Genomic DNA, 20,775 nt, shown 5'->3' on the forward strand with positions numbered 1-20,775 from the left:
AGAAGATGAAGAACCAAGTGACATTGCAACTATTAAATCATCAGCTTCATACATATCTTAACCAGCCAATTGAGTGCATGTAACTGGCAGATGAGTTGCATTCACTCACAGAAAAAAGAGTTGGGACTACCAGATCCAACTGTAGTTGTAATGGTAATTGCTAGGATAAGTTTAATGTGTCTTTTTATCATGCTCTGCAAAGTTAATATTGCAGCAGTGAAGTTAGCATATGACAAAACAAGGCAGTTACCATTCAGATTGAATGTCAAATAAATAAATTCCAAACTGAATTTTAATGACCCATAACCGTTTCTATGATTTGCCAACAGACTCCCATCTGGGAGCCAACCAGCCAAACAATAACAAACACAAGAGGACCAATAATAAGGAATAGCATGCATAAATGTCACTGTAGTCACTTTCTTACACCCAGAACTGCTTTTACTTGCTCACATTTACTTGGTGCAAAGTAATGAACTTTTCCCCCACCATTTTTCTTGCTCTGCCTTGCTAGCTATTACTCTGAAGAATGCATATTGATTTAATCATGAAGAACACCCTTCAAGTGCCAACTTTGAAGTTAGCCATGAGCAGACCTCATCCATCTCTTCAGGAATTGTGTAGTGGCCAAGCCTGAATATTTTGAACAAAACACTAAAAAACTTGCCCTAATATATTTTCAAAATTAAACATGGTGGTTCTTGATGGAGTCCCTATCTACATACCCATCATATTCTTTGAACATCAGATCTCGAAATCCAGCTGAGGTCAAGGCTTTTGAAGATTTTTCACCAAATTTGAAGGGCACAACATCATCACCTGCATCAAAACTCAACAAAATTACTCCGTGCGTGCCTGGAAATCTGCAGCTTATATCACTAAAGGCAAGGTGCTAGTGCCTAAACAATGAGAATTATCTGGAGATGTCTGATATCTCGATTGAAAGATCTACATCAACTGAACGAACATTTAACAACTTGACCCTAACTAAACAGCCTCTTGGCTGATTTTCACAGCTGAAGTTTGAAACACTAGACATTGCTTCAAGTACTATAACTATGAAGTGCGATGAACATTCTGAGTTTCCTAAATTGATAGTGCTTCCACAAAATAAAAGAAAATTAACTAAGAAATAGCATAATAGTGATCAAGCTTAAGTCTATTTCTTTTGTATTTTTTTTTTCCTATCATAAGTTTTTGCTTATTTTTGTTTGGAGCATTTTGTCACATGCACAATAAATCATTTGAGCCTTCACAAAAGTAAGAATGGAATCAAATACTAGGAACTTAATAACAGAAAGTATGAAATAAACCGTTTCTACCCCTATTACTATTGTCAAAAGGTCAATTTTACTTGTATTGATCAGTCTCAGCTAATCAGGTGTACACCAAAGATAGGAACAAAATGAGTAAGTCGCTGGGACCCATATAAATTAATGCAAATAACCCACTTCAGTTTGATGGAAGAATTGAGCAATATAATCATTTTCATTAGGTCATGAATTGGATGTATTTTGCATCAAATATTGGGGCAGAGTTTAGAATGCATACAGGGTTTTCCAAAGGATACTTAAAGAGATTCCCAAGTTAGGCTACTCCAAGGGATTCTATGGCAAGCAAGTAAAATCAGCCAGTAGCATAATACTAAAAACTTGCTCATTCGAACTATGATGCACTCGTTGAGTCTAGGCAGTCAAACTAGAGTTAAGTTACAGTTTATTTGTGAATCCAGAAGCTGAAATCACTAGCTCAAAAAGGAAGACAGATTGGTCATACAAAAGATGAGGATCAAAGGGGCTTCTGGCACCTTACATTTCAAGGAGCAGTGGCTCCAATGTTCAAAGGGGAATATCACATCAACATAATAGCATGGATCAAGCAAAAAGATTCAATTGATCAATTATGGAAACCTTGAGATCAAATGTATTTATGGGAAGAATTGGGAATGAAGCACACCCATCATCACTGGACATTTACCATCAAATAGTACCCACAAATAGTTGAGAGACAGATTGTGATGCCCTAAAGCACAAAGTGTAAGCTGTGCAAGAGGCAGAGAACCATGCAGAGAAGGTACAATTTAGTTAACTATAGAAAACTGGTAACTGAAAATCTAAAAGCAGGGGGACCATTTAACCTCAGAACCATCTAAAGTATAAACCCGAGGAAATAGAGAGGTGAACCTCTATGGGAGGAGAGGGATTCATTCAGCCTAGGAATTGTAAGGCGTGAAACCAGTTTTATGATGTTTTCATGGTGTAGCTTAGTTAGGTGACCAGATGCTCCAGCCTGACTTTTTTAGCTATTGAGCTCTAAGCTTAGGCTTGAGCTCAGCTGTTATAGTTGTTAGAGCGCATGATATACATAGTGTAAGCCCAAAAGAGGCTGATAGTGGTTGTTTGCATTAGGGCCTGTGTCCTCATGTACATGTATGGGGCTACACTTGAGAGAGGATGTTAGAGGGTCTGGGGCTACACTTGAGAAAAGGATGTTAGAGGGCATGGGGCTACACTTGAAGGAGGATGTTCCATACCCGCATGTGGAGAACACCCTCCCCCAAGTGCAGTCTCATACCCGCACATGGAGAGACACATAGACCTTTGAGCAAACAACTACAATCAGCCTCTATTGGGCTCATTAATAAATTAGGGATATAAATATATGGAAGTAAATTCAAACACATGACCTTCCACCAAATGAAACTTTGATATCATGCTCGGATAAGTTTGGTAGTTCAACATGGTATTAGGGTGGACCCAAACCTAACCCTCTTAAAAAAAAAAAACTACAATGTCACACTACAATACCCACTACAATATCATGCTACAATATGTTCTTAACACCATCCCTCAAGTGCAGCCTCATACCCGCATGTGAAGAGACACACAAGCTTGTAGGCAAACAACCACAACAGCCTTTTTTGGGCTTAATAAATTAGGGATATAAATATATGATAGTCAGGTTCGAACACATGACCTCTCACCAAACAAGGCTTCATACCATGTTGGGATAAGTTTGGTAGTTCAACATGGTATCAGAGCAGGTTTATCCAAAACCCTAAACCCTAACCCTTAGAAAAAAAGGAAAAAAAATATATACAATGTCATGCTGCAGTGATTTGCTACAAGCGTTTTGCTACAGTGATCTCTCCAAACTAGTGCTTACGTTATTGATTGTATTTTGTGATGCTAGTGTGAACATATGTTAATACTAAAGGTATTCTAACATCCCTTTGTTTCAATTTTAAGTGCAAGTATGGCATCTACACTTGCATCCATAGGACAAGGTAGAGGTAGAGGCAAAGGTAGAGGTAGAAGTGACAACAATGTTTACATTGTGGTAGGAATAATCATACCTCTTATAAATGTTGGGATAAGTTTGGTAGTTCAACAATAGCAAATAAGTAAGCCAAAATAAGATGCTAAACTTTCTGAGTTGCAGTTATTTGAGAGCAGCTCAATTTGTTTCCTGATCCTGATGATATGCAGATGCAAGAGGTCTCCATAACTCTTCAGAGCTAGAGGTAGTTGCTCAAATCAAATATACACATTTCCACCACCTTTTACCTGTTGATGAAGTAAATCCTACAACATCAACACATGAGAGATCAAGATGAATACCTCTACCATGGCAAAGCAAAATGGGCAATGATGCAATCCGCCTTGCAGCCTCCTCCACCCTCTCTAGTTTGTTACCCAAGGTCCTGGAAAGAAATATAAGTCAAACATATAATTATAGACACCAAAATATTGGCAAAAGAGATAAAGGGTGCTGCATTCGGAATGAGGAGCAGATTTTAAGAAACCCAACTTTGCACATGGAAGCCAGCCACTTAGCCCCACAACCGCACTTAAATTGGATGGATACAGGTTGCCGTTCTCATACTTTCCTAGAGCAAAGCAAGTGGCGGAGTAGAGGGCAATTGCTGCTCCCATACTAAAGCCTCCAACACCAAGTTTGACTGTAAAAGAAAAAAATAACATATAGGATGATAAAGAATGATGAAACTTGAGAGAAGCTATGGCACTCAAAATAACAACTAGGCAAGCAGCTGAACACCCCTTGGATAAGCTAAATTTCTGCATCAGATAATAAATCAGTTCATTGTGTTTTCAAAAGCCTTTGAAAGTACCAAAAATCTGTCTCTTTTAAAGAGGACTCAAAGTGAAGAATTCCACATTCTTAGTAATGGGTACCAAAGACCTGAGATTAGATCCCATCTTTGCTGGGGGGCAACCAGGTATTGACTATGGATGACTACTACCCCTCTGCTATAACTCGTTGTCTCCTTTTGACAGAAGATGCATTTTTTAAAAGAGAAGAAAGGACTTGCAACAGGAATCATCGTTATTTATCGCCATAAATGAAAGGAAAAGGAAATTGAATCATTTAACAAAATTCTAAACCTGATACTGTACACATAAAGCCCAAAACTCATTACAAATGCTATGAAAACATAGTAGACCCATTTGAAGTTCCCTGTACCAGACAGCAGGGTAATTTTATTTCAACAGGATTAGTACATTCTGCAAGTCAAGAAGCACTAACCATACAAGACTTTCCTAACACAACCATAAAGTGAAATAGTTACTATACATGAATGCATGCAAAGATGCAGGAATGAAATTTTTATTATCACACAACTGGCTTAACTTGGAGATCAATCCACGAATAGTGATTTGACACATCACTGAATTAAAATAGAAATAATAATAATAATACTGGAAGGTACTTGTCTAATCAATCAATAACAAGAAGGAAACAAGACCAGCAGAGATAAAATAAAGAGGGGGAAAAGAAAATGAAAAGACAGGGTTTTCTAGAGGAATATCTCATGCAGAAGTTTTAGCAAATAACTATTCCTGTTTTAGCTCAAAACAAAGATTTAACAAGCAAAAAATTTAACCAAGGCAAACCAAGTTTCAAGACACTGAAAAGACTAGCAATATTAGAGTCTTGTTCTCCATTAGATTGCAAGAAAGTAAAGGAACTGAAAACAAAAAATCTGGAATCTTACAACAGAGGAATCAAAGTGGCTGTTGTAAGATCCTAACTTATCACACTTGCAACTTCTCAACAAGACAAAGCATTGGTGTCTCAAAAGCTTCAACATTGCAAACAGTAATTGCAACATTCCATGCTGATGAGTCTCATCAGAACCATCCAACTATAAAGATAGAATAGAAAAACATACTGTCAGCTGGCTCTGTTGACAACAAATTCGCAACATGCGCTGCTGAAGCATCCAAACCCTCTACATCATCGGGAGCATCTTCTGAGAGTTCTCCCACATCAAACCCTGATTTAAATAACATAAGCACTTCAGATGGTTCCCATGGCATTACTATCAGCAGAACTTTGGTTCCAGTCATCAGTTTCACTCCATTACAAGATTCACCCTAAACCACAAGCAAATTTTTCCTTTCATATTGAAAATTAGTAAAGATGAACATGATGAAGTCTTAATGCAATTACTTTTCTCCTTTTGTATTTAAGGTCACTATATGGTCACTTCAATATGCAATCACTTCTAGATGCAAAATGGTGATCTTTAAACGAAGGAAAATAAGCAGGTTCCACAAAGCAATTAAACTTACAAGCAGTGGAAGGAAAGCCGCCAAATATACTTATTGGTTGAGTAGGAGCAGTTGGGCATATCCATTTAATCTGCAACACAAAATTTTGAACAAAACAGATTATGGACTAACCAATGAAGCAGTACCCCGCTTTCCAATTATTGGATGTGAAGCAAAAAAGTGATCCATATAAACCATAGTGTGTAAAAGATCTTAAGAAATTTAAAAACACTTATCCTTACATTTGGAAGAGGGAGGGTCTCCAAGAGCTGGGACCAGCTGCCATACAAAACCAAAGCACAAAAGGAGCACTTGAGTCAATATTGCTTAATCTTAGAGTGTGCTTATATATCCATTAAAATGAATAGGTCCATTGTGTAATTTGTGTTCTACATGGAACTCCAGCATATAAAACTGGAAGCCTAATGTGGATGTAACATAATGATTAAAGAAAATATAGATTCATAAAATTCCATTATAGAGTCATAAAATTCCATTTGAAAGCAAAATAAAGCAAAATTAAGAGGTTAAAAAACTTTAAAGAATTTGCATTCTGTTTTACACATACACAGACCCATCAGATGAATGAAAATATAAGTTCAGCAATTATCTTTTCTTTTGCCCCTCAAACCAGGAGAAAACATAAAAAGAAGGGTCAAAACACAAGCTAATTGGATGAGTGTTATTCTAAAACAATGCTAACAAGATCCAGCTAAAGATTCACAAATGGAGAAAACAATGTGAAATTGTGACAGTTACCTTGATCCATTATCACCAAGGCCATGTAGCCAAACCACAGTTGCCTGGTGCTTCCCTTTGGGCCTGACCACATAGGTCCTTCCAAACTCAAATGCCCTTTTAACAGTTCTACCACCTGAGACATTGTTGCAATACAATTCAATTTTCTTGAAAGAATATACAAAACCATGACGCATAATAAGAAGAAGTGGATAATTCTTGAAAAAAATCCTAACATAGACTTCAACAACGGTTTATACAAAATTATTTATACATGGAATTCCCAGATGAATCAACATCCAGTTTTCCCAGAAAAAGTAAAGTTTCCCATTATTTAGAACCAGAAAAATAATACCCTCCACTGAAAATAGAGCCGATTCCAACCATCTGACTTAGTTTAGGTGAGGTTTTCATTTCTTTCAAGCCCACCCGACTCTTCTTCTAGATGGTGGAGTGGAGGGATAAGAAGAGGCAGCATCCCTTTCAGGCCGGTTGAAAGCAGGTGGGTTTAAAGACTTGATTAAGAGATGGTGGATGGGATACCAGATCAGTGGTTCATGCAGTTTTGTGTTGGTTTCTAAGCTGAAAGCTTTGGAATCTAATTTGAAGGTTTGGAATAAAGAGGTTTTCAGCAACATAGCTATAAGAAAGGAAATTGCTTTTAATCGGGTGGGCTTTTGGGATGCAAAGGAAAGGGAGTTTTCTCTTTCTCTTGAGGAGGTTGAAGCTAAAAGGATAGCCAAAGAAGAGTCTTGTAAGTGGGCATCTTTGGAAGAAGTTTCTTGGAAACAAAAAAATCGAGAGAGATTTGGTTGAAGGGTGGAGACAGAAACATAGTTTTAAAAGGCTCAAGGCGCACCTAAGGCATAGGCTTTAGTGAAGTGAGGCACACTTTATTTTACATTTATATTTTTATATAATAAAATCAAGTGCCCGAAATTTTTCCCCTTATTCTTTTCTTCACCCTGTTCGGGAGGCTAGGGAATTTTTTTTTTTTTTTTGTGTTTTACAAGTCCAAACACAAGCATATATTGGGTTTTAGAAGAAGAACAGGCCCAAACAGCGTCGTTTTTGGCATTTTTTTTTTTTTTTTTAAGATCAAGCTACAAAACAATGTTGTTTTGGCCTGTTTCTTTTAAAAGAACAGCGGACAAAACAACATTGTTTTGGAGCCTGATATTTATAAAAAAAAAAAAAACAAAACCCTCGTCATTCTCCCTCTGCTGCTCTGCAACTCGTTGCCGGAGGGTGAGAAGATGACCAAAAAGAGAAAAAGAAGAAGAAGAAGAAGACGGTAGAGGATAGAGGCGCACTTGTTAGGGGCGTCGCGCCTGGTCGAGAGGAGAGCGCCTGGTGCGCTTAATCAACGCCTCCGTGAAGGGGCGGTGCCTGCAATCAGGCGAGGCGCTGGAGGGTGGCGTCACACCGCCTAGAGCCTAGACACGTCTTTCACAACTATGTCCACTAAATTTTTCATAAGATGGCTAATGCACATTGTAGAATAAACTTTTTGGACAAAATCAAATTAAATGGGATTTAGCTAAATGAGTTGAATGAGATTAAGGAAGGGATTGCTCAAACTTATCACAATTTGTTGTTTGATCCAAGAGTTTGAAGACTTAGTATAGATGGGATGTCATTCAAAGCCTTAGAGAGTTAGGAGGCTATTGGTTTAGAAACGTCTTTCTCTAAGGAGAAGGTGTTTTGTGCGTTGTCAAAATTGAATGGGGACAAAGCTCCTAACCTTCATGGGTTCTCTTTAGCCTTCTAGCAATTTTGTTGGGATTGTTGTGAAAGAGAAGGTTTTAGGCTTGTTCAAGGAATTTTTTGTTTAGGAAAGATTGGTAAAAAATTTGAATGCTACTTTTCTAATGTTAATTCTCAAGAAAGGTAATGTCGAGGACTTGCAAGATTTCAAGTCTATTAGTTTGGTAGGCGGCTTACACAAGTTACTAGCTAAGGTTTTGTCCAATAGGCTGAGAAAGGTAGTGGGAAGAGTAGTTTCCAAGTTTCAAAATGCTTTTATAGAGGGAAGACAAATTCTTAAAGCAACTCTTATTGCTAATGATGTTATTGACTCTATGCAAAGGAGCAATTCTAGTGGTGTTATTTGCAAATTAAACATTGAGAAGGCTTAGATCACATTAAATGAGGGTTCTTGCTAGCTACTATAGATAAGATGGGTTTTGACCAAGAGTGGATAAGATTGGATCAAATGGTGCATTTCTATAATGAAGTTCTTTGCCGTTGTAAATGGTACCCCATTTGGTTTCTTCCAAAGCTCTACAGAATAAAGACAAAGATATCCTCTTTTTCCCCATTTGTTTGTGATGGTAATGAAGGCTACCAATTGCCTGTTGGAGAGGGCTGAGGGAAGGGGTGGGGGGTGGGGGGTGGGATTTGTTGGATGCAGGGTTAAGGAAGAGGGTGTGGAGGTCTCACATTTGTTGTTTATTGACAATACCCTTGTCTTTTGCAAGGCTTCTCACTCTCATATGGTCTATTTAAGTTGGCTTTTTATATGGTTCGAAGCTATCTTAGGTCTGAAAATCAACCTTCAAAAAAGTGAAGTAATCTTTATAGGTAAGGTTGCCAATGTAGAGGATTTGGCTACAAAGTTAGGTTGTTAGGTGGGTAAACTTTTGTCTACTTACCTATGTCTTCCTCTAGTAGCTCCTTTCATAGTGGATTTAGTGTGGGATAGAGCAAAGGAAAGATTAGATGTAATCTCTCAATGTGGAAAAGGTAGTATGTTTTGAAAGGAGGGAGACTTATCCAATTTGTCTATCAACTTTATGTCTTTGTTCAACATCCCTAGTAAAATCAAAATGAGATTTGAGAAGATTTAAAGAGGTATCCTTTAAGGAGGAGACGCTTTGGAGAAAAAGTTGCACTAAGTGAATTGGTCAATCAGACACAAAGAAAAGAAATGAGGAGATACTCAGCATCAAAAGTCTTTCTTCTCTGAAAAGGGCTCTGTTTTGAAAATGGAGTTGGAGATATGCTTCTAAATGAGATGCTTTATAGAAGCAAGTTATGCAAGAAAAATATGAAAAGGAGTAAGGAGGTTGGAGATCTAGCATTGTGAGAAGCAGTATAAGGTTGGGCCTTAGAAAGCTATTAGAAAAGGGTGAGATCTCTTCAACTCTAAAGCTTCTTTTGAGGTGGTGGATGGGAGGACGGTGAAGTTTTGGGTGGATAGATGGTATGGGGAGGAACCCTTGCACATCTCTTTTCCCACCTTGTATGTCTTGGAACCTTTGTTTTGCTAGGTGACCAAATGACCGAGAGTTGGACATCGTAGAGTCTCTTTTCTCAAGATTGCGTGGGGAGTCTGTGAAGAAAGGAAAGAACAATAGAGTAGTGTGATGGACTCAAGGAATGATGTTTTCTTAGTAAAACCTTAATATTCTAGGTTGGAGCTGCGATGCTCAATTTTTTTCCCCAATGGCATTATTTGGAATTCATGGATTCTATCCTAAGTGAGTTTTTTCATTTGAGAAGCATGTTGATGAAGGGTTTTGACTTTAAAGCAACTTCAGGAGAGAAGTTGGTCTTTGGCAAGCAGATGTTACCTAAGTAAAAGCAAGGTAGAGTTTATTGATCATATCTTTCTTCATTGCCCTAAAGCTAAGGAGCTTTAGTACCTGGTTTTTGCTTTATTTGGAGTTGCTTGGGTTCCTCCTTTTGTCAGTTAAGGATGCCCTTTTAAGCTGACATGACTCCTTTGTGAGGAGAAAGCAACAAAAGGTTTGGAGAGTTGCCTTACTGTGTATTTTTTGAACTTCATGGAAAGAGAGAAACCAACGAGCATTTGAAAATGTTGGAAAATCAGTTCATTCTTTCAAGAGTTTGTTTGTGATTAATTTGTTGTCTTGGGTTAGGATGTACATTGCAGAAGTAGCTGTCTTCATTCGAGTTTGTAGTTGGGATCAAGTCTAATCAAGGGAAAGAACAGTTTTTTGTATTTTACCTCATTTTGGCTATCTATGCCTTTTTCTTTCCCTTTATACAACCTGTATAGCCCTTTTCATAAGTATATTTTCTCTCTTGCTTGCTTATTAGAAAAAAAAAAAAATCCTTTTTTTTCCCTTTTCCTCAATCTTATCAGCAACCAAACAGACTGTGCAAAGAAAGACAAAGAACACAGATTATTCACTAATCAATTTATTTTGCCATTGAACCATGGAGGCATTGAAGAAAAGGAAACAACTAACCAGAAACAGATGGGCCAGTAAAGCTCATATTATCCCCAAGAAAAAACCACCCTAGAGGGACCAACTATTGCAAATTGTTGGAAGAGCTCCTGCAGTCAAAGAAACAGCCAAACTGAATAACCTCGAAACACCCAATGCTTCACTACATGACAAAACCCATGAATTTGCATCAATCACCCTCCCTCACCCATCACCAACATTGTGCAAAAACCCCTTTCCGAAACCCACAATGAGAAGCACAAAATCTCAATTAAACAAGACATCACACAAGACCCATGAGTGAATAACCAAATTCCATACCAAGAAATTCCAAAGAACAAAAATTAATAAAATTACAACCAAGGATGAGTCCTGGGTACCCATTACAATCAAACTAAAATTCAAATCTTAAAAATAAATGACAATATAATGAAATAGTATATCTAAAAAAAATTAAGAAAAAGATGAAGAAAATGAAGAATTGAGGAAGGAAAAAGAGAAGATGATATTAGGGTTCAGTAGAACCTGTAAGGTTGGAGACTCCGAAGGCAGCTTTCTCTCTCTTATCTATTTCTCACTCGTTCACCAGTTTTCCTTCGCGTCTTGTTTATTTGTCGATATATAGCTAGCTGTACGACTCCGATGAGAGAGTCCACGAGGAATGCCAGCACATATGCGAATCTTCACTCTAAATCACTCACACGGTCACACCACTCGCACCCATCCCTGCCATATTGGAGCTGAATCTGGGCCGCTCATTTCACTTTGGACGAAATGTTACCGTTGGTCTTCCTCATTTTTCTGATTAGACCAAAATATCCTTGCTGGTTGAAACCAAGCCCTTAACCAACCACCTGGGCCCGTCCGGGTAGGTGGATTGATTTCAAGGCTTTAATTCGTGGCGTTAGGTTAGGTAGAGGTTATATTTTCGTTCTTCAAAAGGTGATATTTTACCGTCGAAAAATTCTAGGTTGTCAATTTGATATCCGTATATTATACCATCCAGATATTATTTTTCAATATTCTTATTAAAAATTCAATATTCTTATTTATTCCTTTGAATGTAAATCTAAAAAGGTTTAGATTGTACTAAAGGATTAAAGTGGATCGATATATTTTTATTGAATTAAAATAGTTAAATTAATATTTTGAAGGTGTAAGAACCCTCAATCTCCGTTCAAGCGTATGCTTGAAAAAATAGTATTTTTATTCAATCGAAATACTTGATTTTGAATTTTATTTTTATTTATTTATTATTTGTTAAAGTTTTTTACCTCTTAATACATTTCTTGATTCTGTCTCGTGTTATCGATTTGAAATAAGAGTTAGTTTTAGAAAATTGCATTGAAAAATTAATGATTCATGTTTTTTTGTAATGTTTTCAATTATTAAAATAATAATGATTTATTTGGAAACATCTTTTGAAGAATTTTTTTTTCATTTAAGCTTTCATTTTTTTAATTGATTAAATAGGATTATATTTTCACACTTCAAAAGGGAATATTTTATTATATTGAATGAGGGATCTTTTTTATCTTATGTATTAAGAACTACTTATGGACTATAGAAAATAGAAATGATTTATGAAATGGTTGTACAAAGGAAAAAAAAAATTCTATAATGTGTGTACTTGAAAAGGAGATATTTTTATCATATTGAATGATGGATATTTATCTTGTGTGTCAAGAACAAAGAAAATTTTTCATCTCTAATTATGTGCTATAAAAAGGCCAAATGATTTGTCTAAAGAAAAAAAATCTTTAATTTTTGAAAATCCGTGTCTTAAATAATTGTTGCATTGTCCAAAAAGCTTGATTTTCAAAGCATATGTTTTTTTTCTTCAATTTTAAAGAACTTATTTAATAAGATTCAATGTATTTATTCATTTCATATCATGCTAACAAATGTAAAAAAGAGTTAGTTCAAGATAATTACTTTGAAAAATTCATGACCAATTCTTATTTTTATGTGCTATAAATGTATTTTGAAGAGTTCATTAGACCCTTTAAAAAGGTCTTCCATTTCAATTCAATATTCTCTTATCTACCTAATCTTCCCAGAATCTAAGAATCCTCCATTTGGATGCAGAAAAAAACAGGGGAAAAAGGAAAAGGGATTGCAAGATTTTATATCATCTGCAAATGGTTGTAATAAGGTTTGGAAGTATTTTAGATCTTTGTCCCCTTTATTTTTTCCCCTTCTCATATGATTCTTTCCTTCCAACTTCTTGGCAATTACACCAAGCATAAACCATATTCTAAACATTATTTGCAGCATCCTCCAAAAGCCTTTACGAGAACATTCAATACCAGATTGCAAATGAGAACAATGGTCCTCCATATTTTCTCAAGTGTTCAGAGGAAATCTAGCTTTGTTTTTAGGAAAAGGAAAATACAAAAGCTGGATGATCTATTCAGAGTGTTTTTTGGGTAGTCCAAATAGGAATACTTTTTCCATCTGCCCAAAACATTCACTAAAAATGACCAAAAAAGAAAACAAAAATTGTAATCCATCCTTGCAATAGAGGAAGAAGAAGATACCTTCAAACTGAATCAACGTAGGTAGAAGACAATGGGGGACAGCTGAAGCAATTATTGGGATTACCGGCCTGATAGAACGGACAAGGCATATGAGTAGGTGGAAGTGGAAGGAAGAGTAGCATTGTCTACTTGGGGTGTTACCAATGCAGCCATCCTTGGCCTGTTACAGGCATTAGCTGGTTCTTCATCAGTGCATAATAGGTCAACAATGATCATTTGAGTCTCAGGGGGCTCATCCACTGTCACATGGCCTTCAAGCATCTCAACCACACGGGCCATGGTTGGTCTAAGCCTGGCCTTCTCTTGTATGCACCATAAAGCTACATAAACCAATCTCCTAACCTCCCTCTCATCAATACCTCCTCCTTCTACTAACCTATGATCAACAACCTCCATAAGCTTCCCTTCTCTCATTTTCTCAGTCACCACTTTTGGAAAATATTGCCATTTCCTTTGAGACCTGTCACTGCCGTTTTCGATCAAGCAAACATTCCTCTGGCCTCCAATCATCTCAAAGAGTACCATCCCATAACTATAGATATCAGATTTCTCAGAAACTCCATGCTCCAATAGCCACTCTGGAGCCAAGTAACCTCTAGTCCCTCTGATTGTCGTAAGAACTCGGCTTTCATCTTTCCTCATTAACTTTGACAGTCCAAAATCTGATACAAGTGCTCTATAATTCTCATCAAGAAGTATGTTTTCTGGCTTGACATCAAGGTGTAAGACCCGGGACCTGCAATCATGATGAAGATAAGAAAGGGCCTTCGCAACATCGAGGGCAACTCTATATCTGAAGTGCCATGACAAGCAGCCCCTGGGCCGGCCTTGACTTTCCCTCTGAGGGAAAATCCAGCAATCCAATGATCCATTTTGGATGAATTCATAAACAAGAAAACGAGGCCCTCCAGGAACACAATAATATCCGAGAAGGCGGACAAGATTTACATGTTGCACGCTGGCAATTGCTGCAACTTCAGATTTGAATTCCTTCTCCCCATGCTCCTCTCCTTCAATTCTTTTCACAGCAACAGAAGTGCCATCATTCAGGATTCCTCTGAAAACAGAAGCAGATGCTCCGCGGCCTATCAATGCCTGGAAGTTGTCTGTTGCTTCCTCAAGCTCCTTGTATCTAAACTTTGTTGGAACCCCTGCAACTTTTCTAAGGAAACTATACTCGATTCGAAGCTCTCGGCCCTCTGAAACGAGTCGTGTCTCTAACAATTTCCTTCGACGATTAAAACGCCATCTGATTATAATATATGTGAAGATAGCAAGTATGGCAGCAATGTCAGCACCAAGAATGAGGAAGAAAGTATTGGAAAGTTTCAGAGAGACGCGAGCAACTATGATCAAGATGATGAGGGCAACGACCGATGAGACGGCAATTATGTTTGCTTTCTTGTCTTCCATCAAAGCTTCATTGTTGTCTCCAAGGGGAAAAAAGGAGGAAAAATATTTTCCCTTCTTGTGGTTTCCATGTTCCTTTTGACGGAGAAACCAATGTCTATTGTATTCTTTCCTAGAAACAAAGGGTGTGACATGATCCAAATATATAATTTCTCTGGTCTCCACCCTTTCACAAATGAAAATCTGCCAAATGTTAGATTATGGGGCCATATTCTATCCATATACGATATAAGAGATACCCCCAAGAAGTTCGCCTAGTTTGCCCAATACAATTTCCTTTTGTCAAAGTTTGATTTGGTCAACGGTATGGCTCAAATTTTGCTGAGAAACAAGTCTTCTCCAAAACCCCTACAGAATGATATGACTTAGGTGTCTCCCAAAGATCAATTCTATGCACTAATTCTCTGAAACACCACTACTGATATGCAGAAATTATTAGAAATGGAGTGATTTCTCACACACAAAATTCTTATATATGACTTCGAAGGATTCAGAAATTTCCTAGTTCTCCGTGGCAATTCTTATTATTTTTTTTATTCATAAGACCAGGGACTTGGAGCAGCTACTTGAAAGTAATTGTGATTAGACCTAGTCATCTACCGAGTAAAAGGACAGACCACCCACCGCGATTTGTGGTGGTTTGAATCATTCAATCGGTCACAGGTTATCTGAACTTTAAAAAGGCTCAGTGAGATGATTTGTTGTCACTTTCACAAGACTCTGGACAAGGCTCTTTTCATTTGTTTATGAAGTCTGTGTTATAATGGAATCCTTGTGAACTCCAAGATTGAAATATTCATTTGCTGAGACTAAGACCAGGTCCAGAAATAGGGGCCAGCGTGTTTCAATGCAACGGTGTCGGCCAAAGCTAAATGATGGAAGGGTCACACGGGTAAAGCTAAATCATTGCCAATCGTCCTCTGACCTAAATTTGTGGCAGAGTAGTTGCTTTCACCCCAAAGAATAAAGCATTTTGAAACCATCAAACCTTAGTGTAAGTTCATTTTTTTATCTTCAATACCAATATTAAACAATGGGTACTACCACATCTACATTTGGTCACCATAATTTAATTTGCATCACGCCAAATGGGGACTTGGTAAACAAGACTGACTTTTTATCAAGAGTAACAACGTTGTATACAAAGCTCCTTGTATAATAGTGGCAATGTATGAACAGAGATAGTAGTCTATTATGCATCTCTCCTTGGAATTGCAGTAGGGAGCTAAATTCAAGGCATGTTTGGCATATGGGAATGGAGGATGGAGAGAAATATTTTGCTTTCATTTCTATTTTTTGTTAAATAATAATGAATTTGGTAATTTCAATTATAGTTTTTGGATGTACCTAGAAATATAATATTGGAATGATTATTTATTTTCATTTAGGATTATTTAACAATAAAAATAAGAATAAAAAAAGATATAAATTAACAATAATATCCTACACATAATTAAAACAATTTTTTTTTGTTTTAAAAAATATTTTTTTGATAAATAATGAAAACTTGTTTGGACGAGTGATTTAAAAACAATATTTTGTTTTTTTTTAAAAAAAAAAACTATAACACATTTTGGTTATTAATCTTTAGAAATAATTTTTAAAAGACAAATTTAAGAGAACAAGTAAAAATTGTTTTTATTAATTTTTAAAAGTAAAAGAAAATCATTAAAAAATAAGAAGAAAAAAAACCCACAATAACAAATAAAGTAGACAACAATATCTTTCTACTTTCATTTTCTCTTCACCACCCAATATTGATACAAAAAAAATCTTCAAATATAATATTCTTTAATTTATATATGTTTTTCTATTTTTTAAATTTTTTCTAAATTTTTTTATTAAACAAATAGATTTCAAATCAAATAGTAATTACAAAAAAAAATATTTAAAAATAATTTGAAACTCAAAAATCAATTCAATTAGTATTCAAAAGTCATGAAAATCAAAACCGATTAAATTAACACTAGAAAGTCATAAATTGAAATTCATTTTGAATGACTTAGCTAGTTTTTCTTTATACATAATCATAATTTTATGAATTTTTTCCTTAGGTGAATAAGTTTCGAGTTAAGCAAAACTTTATGAGGTGGATTCATTAACAAATCTAGTAATTCTTAAAAATAATTTAAAATTCAAATAATGGCCCAATAACCACTATAAATTTATGGACAAAAATTAGTATCGAATAATTTTATTATTTTTCTTTTACATAGAACCATATTTCAATAGAAAATAAATTTCAATTCAAGTGAGACGTGTATTAAATTTATTAATAAGTTTAATAATTTTTAAAAATAATCTGAAACTCAAAATATATATATTTAATCCATACAAAAAATAATATATCAAAACTTATACGACCGATTATGACTTTATTGCTTCTCCTATATACACAACTATATTTTTTGAATTTTCCCACTAGAAAAAATAGGTTTTGAATTATATAAGACATAATCAATACTTTAAATTTTTTAATGAATATTTTAATTTTTAAGAATAATTTGAAATTTTGAAAAAGTAATTAATTAATTACAAAATAAATAAATTTTTGAATATTATGTTTGTAACTAAATTCTAGATGTGTACATATAATAATAAAAAAAAATTATCTCATTTATAATTTAAAAAATTAAACATTATTTTTTAAATTTATTGAAAATAAAATAGTGTTGGTAATTATTAATTTTAAATTATTATTGTTTATTTATTTTTTAAAATAAATCAACTATGCTTTTTTAGTTTTTTTTATGATGCTAGTATCCATATTTATAAATATATATATATATATATATATATATATATATATATATATATAGTATTATTATAATATTATTATTCATATTTTATTAAAAAATATTTATTTTTAAATTTATTTGTAATTATAATTTTTTTTATTTTTTAAAAGACTTGAATTAAATTTAGTTTATAATATATATAAATTGAATTTACATTTTTTTAAATCAAAATAAAAAATTATTTTCAACTCACCTTCTCTGATGATGATGATGTAGTGCCAACGAAAGCTTTGATGCTAACAATGTTAGTTCAAGAACACAAAGATAAAACAATCACACATATGGTACACGAGGTTTTAACGTGGTTCGACCAACCATGCCTACGTCCACGGATGAGAGATAATGATTTCACTATACAATAGAGAATATTATAGAAGACAGAACCAGATACAACTATTGGGTTCCCGAAACATCCCATGTTTCCCCACTCCTTGTATCCATACCTTGCTACGAGCCATCTCGCTCCACCGGGTACCTCCCGTTCTTCCTCACATCTCTATCCACCCTGTATAGTATCTACAGTCTCATCTCCATCTCATAACTTTTTCCCCTCATGACCTAGAATATTTATAGAGATATTTCCAACAACCTTCCTTATTCTATAAGGAAGTCTAATATTACAATAATATATCAACCTAGAAATATTCTATATAATATTCTTTACAAAAAGGAATCTATACTAATTAGGAATTTGGGACACTTCCTAACAATCTCCACCTTGGACCAAATTCCATGAAGTTAATCTTCAATCTCTCCATGACACAAACCTTTTTGTATCATATCACCACGAGAGAGCAATCGACTCCACCTTCAGTGAAAATTCCTTTTGTTTTCATCTTGTGTGCTTTGTGATCTTTTGCTCTTCCAGAAATCTTCAACCCAAGCTCTGATATCAGTTGTAGTGCCAACGAAAGCTTTGATGCTAACAATGTTAGTTCAAGAACACAAAGATAAAACAATCACACATATGGTACACGAGGTTTTAACGTGGTTCGGCCAACCATGCCTACGTCCACGGATGAGAGATAATGATTTCACTATACAATAGAGAATATTATAGAGGACAGAACTAGATACAACTATTGGGTTCCCGAAACATCCCATGTTTCCCCACTCCTTGTATCCATACCTTGCTACGAGCCATCTCGCTCCACCGGGTACCTCCCGTTCTTCCTCACATCTCTATCCACCCTGTATAGTATCTACAGTCTCATCTCCATCTCATAACTTTTTCCCCTCATGACCTAGAATATTTATAGAGATATTTCCAACAACCTTCCTTATTCTATAAGGAAGTCTAATATTACAATAATATATCAACCTAGAAATATTCTATATAATATTCTTTACAAAAAGGAATCTATACTAATTAGGAATTTGGGACACTTCCTAACAGATGAGCTTTGCCAAATTAACACCCTCATACTATGATCCCTTGCTTATAACACTAACAGTGTCAAATTCAAGGTCCCCTATGAATTGTTTGATCTAAGAACTACCACTGACCTTCTGTGCCTCCCTATCTACAAACAAATGGGTTTGGTTAAAGAAAAGCTACATCCTCCACTATTCCCTTTTATAATATTATTACAAGATGACCATGGATTCATGACATAGGAGCAACCTTATCCTTCTACCGCCAGAATATTAAATTCCCTACCTAAGAAGAAATGCACATGATGGGGAAATAAAGCATTAACAAGAGCCTATTGCATTACAATAGTTAGTGGGGCGGATAAGGGGGTTATAGAGGTAGAAACCTCAAACCTCTCTTGGCCCAAATAGCAATTACTAGTCAATTCTTAGTGAGAGGACAATGTAAACACCCAACTTGGGAGTCCTTCACCATAGAAACTTTGGAGCTAATTGTACTTCAAAGGTCCATTGTGGTTATATGATTAAAGGGAGAATTATGTTTTAAGGATAGATGAACCCCCAAATTAACAAAAGGTCCGTGTAATTCTTCAAATTGAGCCCAAGATTCAATGAAAATATGGAAATTGAGTTGAAAGATATTATTCTTCAGCATTTCCAAAAATGCCCTTTGTTAATTTTGAGAAAAAAATTAATATTTTTGAAAAATACTTTTATTTAATTTAATATTTTTTTAAAATATTTTTGATTTAACTTAATATTTTAAAAAAATACTTTTATGTAATTTAATATTTTTAAAAAATACTTTTATTTAATTTAATATTTTTTTAAAATAAATTTATTTAATTTAATATTAAAAAAATTATTTAATTTAATATTTGTTTAAAATAGTTTTATTTAATTTAATATTTTTGAAAAAAAAATATTTAATTTAATATTTTTGAAAAATAAATTTTAATTTAATATTTTTGAAAACCACTTTTATTTCATTTAGTATTTTTGAAAAAAAAATTATTTAATTTAATATTTTTGAAAAAAAAAATTAATTTAATATTTTTGAAAACCACTTTTATTTAATTTAGTATTTTTGAAAAAAAAATTATTGAAAAAAAATTATTTAACTTAATTTTATAAAATATTTTATATGTGTTCTTAAAGGGTATATTTGTCTGTTACTATTTCATATCCTTCAACTCAATTTGAAGAGTTACACGGACCTTTTGTTAATTTGGGGGCCCATCTACCCCTATAACATAATTCTCCCATGATTAAAAGCCAATTAGCTCAATATGAAAACAACAATTGTGACGATTACTAAAGAAACATTAGATGTCTTCACCTAAAAGATTGAAAAGATGCCCATAATTGCCTTAATGCTAATTTACCATTAAATTAATGTGATCACAAAGGAGGTCTATTACTCGGACTAACTCACCAATCTAGTAGTAGTTCCAAAAAATAATAAGACATGTAGAGTTTGGATTACCCACACCAACTTGAACCGAGTATGTCCAAAAGACAACTATTTGTTCCCAAAAATAGACCGATTAGAGGATGTAACCTTAAGACATACACTACTTATGTTTATGTATGCTTATATAAGTTAAACTAGATGCTCCAAGTTTGGACTAGACAATGAAAGTAAGATGGTTAAGGGCATTTAGGTGATGCATGATGAGTCAAATATAAGTCACAAGTTACAAAGGTGAGGAAAGACATTAGCATGATCAACTGGTAAAGCCTTTTCCATGGTTCATAATATCCAAGGTGTATTCAAGGGGGACACCTTTTTCAGATAGGCCCATTGCTTTCATACTTGAAGAAAGATTAAGACAAGGTTCTTGGCTTGATATGATCCTGCAGTGGCTGTCATGACATTTGTATGCCATGAAACAAACCTTTATAATGAGCAAGCTAAGAAGAAAGTAAGCAAGCCTTATTGATTAATTTAGTTGTGGGTGTTAGATAGCTTGAAAAATGCTTAAATGATAAGACCTTAGAATGAGAATTTGATCACATCTAAGCAAGTAAGCTCTAGAGTAAAGGAGAAAGGTAAAAAAAAAAAAAGGCAATCTAGAGAAGGTACACTAGGTGTGTTGTTTAATGTTGTTTGATCAATCGGGTATGGGCCTGGGCTAGCAAC

At 34.8% G+C, this 20,775-nt stretch overlaps 2 protein-coding genes across 2 annotated transcripts; both read right to left on the reverse strand.

Moving 5' to 3' along the window:
• Positions 1-230: 230 nt before the first annotated feature.
• On the reverse strand, positions 231-11,155 carry LOC117924856 (acyl-protein thioesterase 2). Its single transcript, XM_034843568.1, has 10 exons — positions 11,036-11,155; positions 10,532-10,620; positions 6,336-6,450; positions 5,819-5,855; positions 5,598-5,667; positions 5,195-5,299; positions 3,811-3,961; positions 3,621-3,703; positions 726-819; positions 231-633 (listed from the first exon to the last, which is right to left on the reverse strand). The coding sequence occupies exons 2-10, from the start codon at positions 10,557-10,559 to the stop codon at positions 546-548; spliced, it is 771 nt and encodes a 256-aa protein (XP_034699459.1). The 5' UTR covers positions 10,560-10,620; positions 11,036-11,155; the 3' UTR covers positions 231-545.
• A 1,668-nt stretch (positions 11,156-12,823) lies between these two features.
• LOC117924892 (probable receptor-like protein kinase At5g20050) lies at positions 12,824-14,549 on the reverse strand. Its single transcript, XM_034843621.1, has one exon. The coding sequence runs from the start codon at positions 14,461-14,463 to the stop codon at positions 13,111-13,113; it is 1,353 nt and encodes a 450-aa protein (XP_034699512.1). The 5' UTR covers positions 14,464-14,549; the 3' UTR covers positions 12,824-13,110.
• Between the last annotated feature and the right edge of the window lie 6,226 nt (positions 14,550-20,775).

The sequence above is a fragment of the Vitis riparia genome, chromosome 11, assembly GCF_004353265.1.
Source record: "Vitis riparia cultivar Riparia Gloire de Montpellier isolate 1030 chromosome 11, EGFV_Vit.rip_1.0, whole genome shotgun sequence".
Taxonomy (NCBI): domain Eukaryota; kingdom Viridiplantae; phylum Streptophyta; class Magnoliopsida; order Vitales; family Vitaceae; genus Vitis; species Vitis riparia.

Coding starts and splice junctions, on each gene's coding strand:
- LOC117924856 (XM_034843568.1), bottom strand. CDS start 10,559: ATGAGCTTTACTGGCCCATCTGTTTCTG. Junction 6,451..10,531: donor TACTGGCCCATCTGTTTCTG/GTTAGTTGTTTC, acceptor ACAATGTCTCAG/GTGGTAGAACTGTTAAAAGG. Junction 5,856..6,335: donor CTTGGTGATAATGGATCAAG/GTAACTGTCACA, acceptor TTTGTATGGCAG/CTGGTCCCAGCTCTTGGAGA.
- LOC117924892 (XM_034843621.1), bottom strand. CDS start 14,463: ATGGAAGACAAGAAAGCAAACATAATTGCCGTCTCATCGGTCGTTGCC.